Source organism: Mesoplodon bidens (assembly GCF_964165515.1).
Source record: "Mesoplodon bidens genome assembly, chromosome: 14".
Taxonomy (NCBI): Eukaryota; Metazoa; Chordata; class Mammalia; order Artiodactyla; family Ziphiidae; genus Mesoplodon; species Mesoplodon bidens.
The window spans coordinates 9233162-9237125 of NC_138170.1; the positions used below are offsets into that span (position 1 = coordinate 9233162).

Below are 3964 nucleotides of genomic sequence, written 5' to 3' on the forward strand. Positions count from 1 at the left end.
AGGAAAATGGAACCTGAGGACACAGCATCCCCAGGAGCCCTGTGAGAGAAAGAACACCGCAAGGCCCTGGGGACTGCCTGCTCTCACCACCGCCTTTCAGACCATGCTTGATTCAAGCATCTAACGGAGCACCAGCCACGGGTCCTGCAGCAGCTGCCCAGCTCAGGGAAGGGAGACAACCGGCCCCCAACCTGAGCAAGGAGCAGTGGAAACCTATCTGCAACCCTCACACCCACCCCGTCTTTTCATCTCTAGGACCCTTGGCTCGGATGCTTTTAGTGTGAGACCCCGCAGGGGTTCACCTCCCCGAGGAGAGGAAAAGGGAGTGGGGGCGGTTTCTGGTGTGCTAAAGGCCAAAGACGTGGGGACTGCCCAGGGGTGGGGTGTCTCCTGAGAGCGGGGACGGCTGCAAAGCGCGCGAGCACGCCAGAACACCCATACTCACAACGACAAGCTACACACCCACACCCACACCCACACCCAACCATACACCCCTCCCCCGCTGGCCCCCCACGCCCCTCCTGCGGGTGAGGAGCAGGCTCCCGGAGAGGGGAGTGCAGCACCCTAGAAGACTGAGGGCCTGGCGCCCACCCTGGCCGCGCCTGCACCCTCCACGCTGGGGACTCGGAGAGCTGTGGGCACTGGGCGCAGGGGCCCCGCGCGCGGGAAGTGCCGCGCCCAGCCCGGCGGGCAGCCAGCCGGAGGGCACGGCGGGAAAGCTAGTCGCCCGCCCTGGCCCCGCCCCCCCCAGCCGCCGGTGCCGCCCCCGCTGCGGCGGGCGAGGGGCGGGGCGGGGCGCGGCATATATAAGGCGAGGGGCGGGCGCCGCTCTTTTGTCTCTTGCTGCAGCGACAGGAGTCAGAGCACCGGAACCGCGGGCTTGGGGCGGAACTTTCGGTGAGCGGCGCGCTGGGGCGGAGGCCCCATCCGGGTGGGGTCGGAGCGGCCCTTCCCCGACGGGACGCCCGGGCCGGCCGGCCACGCCCTGGGGCTGTGGAAGGGGTGCGGGACGCGCCCAGATCCTTGGCCTCTGGGCTGCCGGGAACGCCCCGGCCGGAGTGCCACGTCGAGGGGCGGCGGCGGGGAGCGCGGAGGGGGCCGCTGGCCCCGGCTCCGGGCCAACTGCCTTGGTTTGCCCGCTAGGTTTGTTTTAAGAAAATGGCAGACAAGCCGGACATGGGGGAAATCGCCAGCTTCGATAAGGCCAAGCTGAAGAAGACGGAGACGCAGGAGAAGAACACCCTGCCGACCAAAGAGAGTGAGTCCGCCCCCGCCTCCGGGTCCTCGAGCTCCCAGCCCAGTCCCCACCCCGCCCTTCCCCTAAACCGAGCCCCGCACCCCATCCGGCCGATGCCTCCCGTCTGGCAGCCCCAGCCCCCCTTTCTGTTGCACAAGGCGCCTGTCCCCAACCCCAAGCCTCTTTCTTAATCCCCAGACCTCGTGGGTGCCTCGCCCAGCCCAGGTTTTTAAGCGCCTCGGTTGGCGGGTTGCAAGAGGTTCCCATCCCCCAGTGCCCGCTTCCTGCCCTCCACAGCCATTGAGCAGGAGAAGCAAGCGAAGTGAAATTTCCTAAGAACCTGGAGTATTCTCCACCCCCATCATCTTGGAGACCCTAGTCGTGATGTGGAGGAAGAGCCACCTGCAAGATGGACACGCGCGACAAGCTGCACTGTGAACCCGGGCACTCCGTGCCGATGCCACCGGCCTGTGGGTCTCTGAAGGGACTCTCCAATCGGACTGCCAAATTCTCCGGTTTGCCCTGGGATATTATAGAAAATTATTTGTATGATTAATGAAAATAAAACACATCTCGTGGCACGGCTGGCGTGGTCTGAGTCTGTTAGTTGAGTATGCGTGGGTAGTGCCACTGCAGCAGAGCTCCAGCCACCGGAGTCGGAGTTCCTGCCGCAGAGCGGGGGAGGGGGTCGCAGGAGGGGCTGGCTTGCAGGGACCATCTCTTAGTTTTGAGTTTCCCTGCTTCTGTGTAAGATTTTACGGGTTATTAGCCGCCTACTCTTGCAATCCATGCAAAATTTAACCCCGCTTTTCATTCCTGGAATCTGTTTTGGAAAATGCTTTTTTAAAAGAGCAGAATTTGTTTTTGATAAGCTTTTACAGCCTCACCGTTTTCTCTGGTCTCATAGTTGTGATGAACACCAGGAGAGAACAGTGATTTAAAGTCTGAGAAGAAAGGGGGAAATGACTGAATCTGGAATGTTGGAAATTGGGCGAGGTCACAAAGTCCCCGAGAGGCTTTCTCTTGGAGCTTGAAAAAGGAGGCATTGGAACAAAAACAAAGGCGGGATCCAAGGAAAGAACAGCGAGAACATCAGAACTAGAGAAGCTGTGGGGCACAGCCTAGCTTTTTGTCTTTTAACCCGGGCTCAGAACCTTCCACAAAAGCGTTAGCCATTAGAGGGAGTGCTGGGCTGAGCAGCCTCCGGTGCTGTGATCAGCAAGGGAGAGTGGGAATGTGGAAGGAGGGCTGGCGCCATCAGCGGCAGCAGCAGAGCCCTGCTGGGTCACACCCGCTGGACCCACAGGGAAGGGGCGGGTCCGCCCAGAGGCCCTAGCGGAGGAGGAGGAGAACCTGGGGCTGCGGGGCATTCTAAAGCACCAGAAACAGGGTGTGATTTCAGGGGTGGAGTTTCCTTTTAAGGAGGGAGGAGATGACACATCGTGTAGCGATTTGTCCCATATCTGCCTGACCGTCAGGGGCCAGACACTGGGTGAGGGTGGGTAATTTGAATGAGGTGTGATCCCAGTCCACAGGGGCCTTAAAATCCAGTGGGTGAGATCTCCGCCACACTAGACCACAGTCAGGGATACCTAGGCCAAGGGAGTCACTGCCCATGTGACATGGAGTGGCTTGACAGTGAAACCTGTGCTGTGGAGGGTAAGTGGGCCTGGGGAGGAGAAGTAAGGAAGGGACACATTAAGAGACCAACCGGGGCAAGGGACACTAACCTTTACTGAGGTAAGGTTAAGATTTCTGAAGCGATAACTCACAGCCCGCTTGCCTATCTGCATCTCCTTTCCCCACCTTGGTGAGGCCCCAGTTAGCTCATGGTCTGAGTGTAAAACAAAAGTGCCCTTAAGTCTCCTGGATTTTTGTCTTCTTAAATTCTTAGGAGGAGCAAGGCTCTCATGGGCACCCCACCACCTCAGAATAGAAAGGATTTTTAGAAATCTTAAAATTTCTTCAGAAATTTTAAATCAGAAATCTTAAATCAGCTGTGGTCCAGGCACTGTGCTTGGAGCTTTAATTCTCAGAAACTCTTATTAAGGCAGTATGATTATCGTCCCATTTTATAGACGGGGAAACTAGGGTTCAGGGGGACTAGGAATTTGCTGAAGACACACAGCCAGTGAGTAGTGGAGCCAGAATCTGGGGCCAAGGGTGTGCTTTGGGGGATCTTATAACCCCAGTGTTCAGGACATCCACTGCATCCAACGTTTTCATGAGCATCCACTACCTGAAGCATATTTATAATTGCCCCTGTTGGGGTCCATTGTTGGGAGGTTGAGGAAAAGGAAACAAATCACTACTACCTTCAAACAGTAACACGGTGGTGAGAGGGCTTTGGAGAAAAATAAAACTGGGTAGGGGATCAGAGTGCTGGGGTGAGAGAGATTGGGAGCAACTCTCCGTTTTCCTTGGAATGGTCAAGGAGGGCCTCTCGGAGAAGGAGGCCTTGGAGCAAAGACCTAAGGGATGTGAGGAGGAGAAAAGTGGACACCTGGAGGGATAAGGTGAGCGTGTTTCTGGGGAGGGACAGCAAATGCACCCTCGCCCAGGGGCCTCTGGGGAAGAACAAAAAGCTGGGCTGGAGTGAGCATGGCCTAGGGAACTGAGATGTGAGAGGCCAGGAGACGGAGGAGGCAGATGACGTCCTTGGGCTGTTGCAAGGATGGCTGCTGAGGGGTTCCCTTCCCCCACCCCAAGGTGCCCTGTAGGCACCCC

General features: G+C 57.9%; 1 protein-coding gene across 2 annotated transcripts; it reads left to right on the top strand.

Moving 5' to 3' along the window:
• Nucleotides 1-765: 765 nt before the first annotated feature.
• Nucleotides 766-1818, top strand: TMSB10 (thymosin beta 10). Of its 2 annotated transcripts, none has more exons than XM_081254397.1 (3): nucleotides 766-897; nucleotides 1144-1258; nucleotides 1436-1571. In XM_081254397.1, exons 2-3 carry the CDS (start codon nucleotides 1159-1161, stop codon nucleotides 1468-1470), a joined length of 135 nt encoding a protein of 44 aa, XP_081110523.1. In that variant the 5' UTR covers nucleotides 766-897; nucleotides 1144-1158; the 3' UTR covers nucleotides 1471-1571. The 2 variants fall into 2 exon arrangements, with proteins under 2 accessions (XP_081110523.1, XP_081110524.1); XM_081254398.1 differs by having other exon boundaries at nucleotides 767-897; nucleotides 1535-1818.
• Nucleotides 1819-3964: the final 2146 nt, after the last annotated feature.

Coding starts and splice junctions, on each gene's coding strand:
- TMSB10 (XM_081254397.1), top strand. CDS start 1,159: ATGGCAGACAAGCCGGACATGGGGGAAATCGCCAGCTTCGATAAGGCC. Junction 1,259..1,435: donor CACCCTGCCGACCAAAGAGA/GTGAGTCCGCCC, acceptor CTTAATCCCCAG/ACCTCGTGGGTGCCTCGCCC.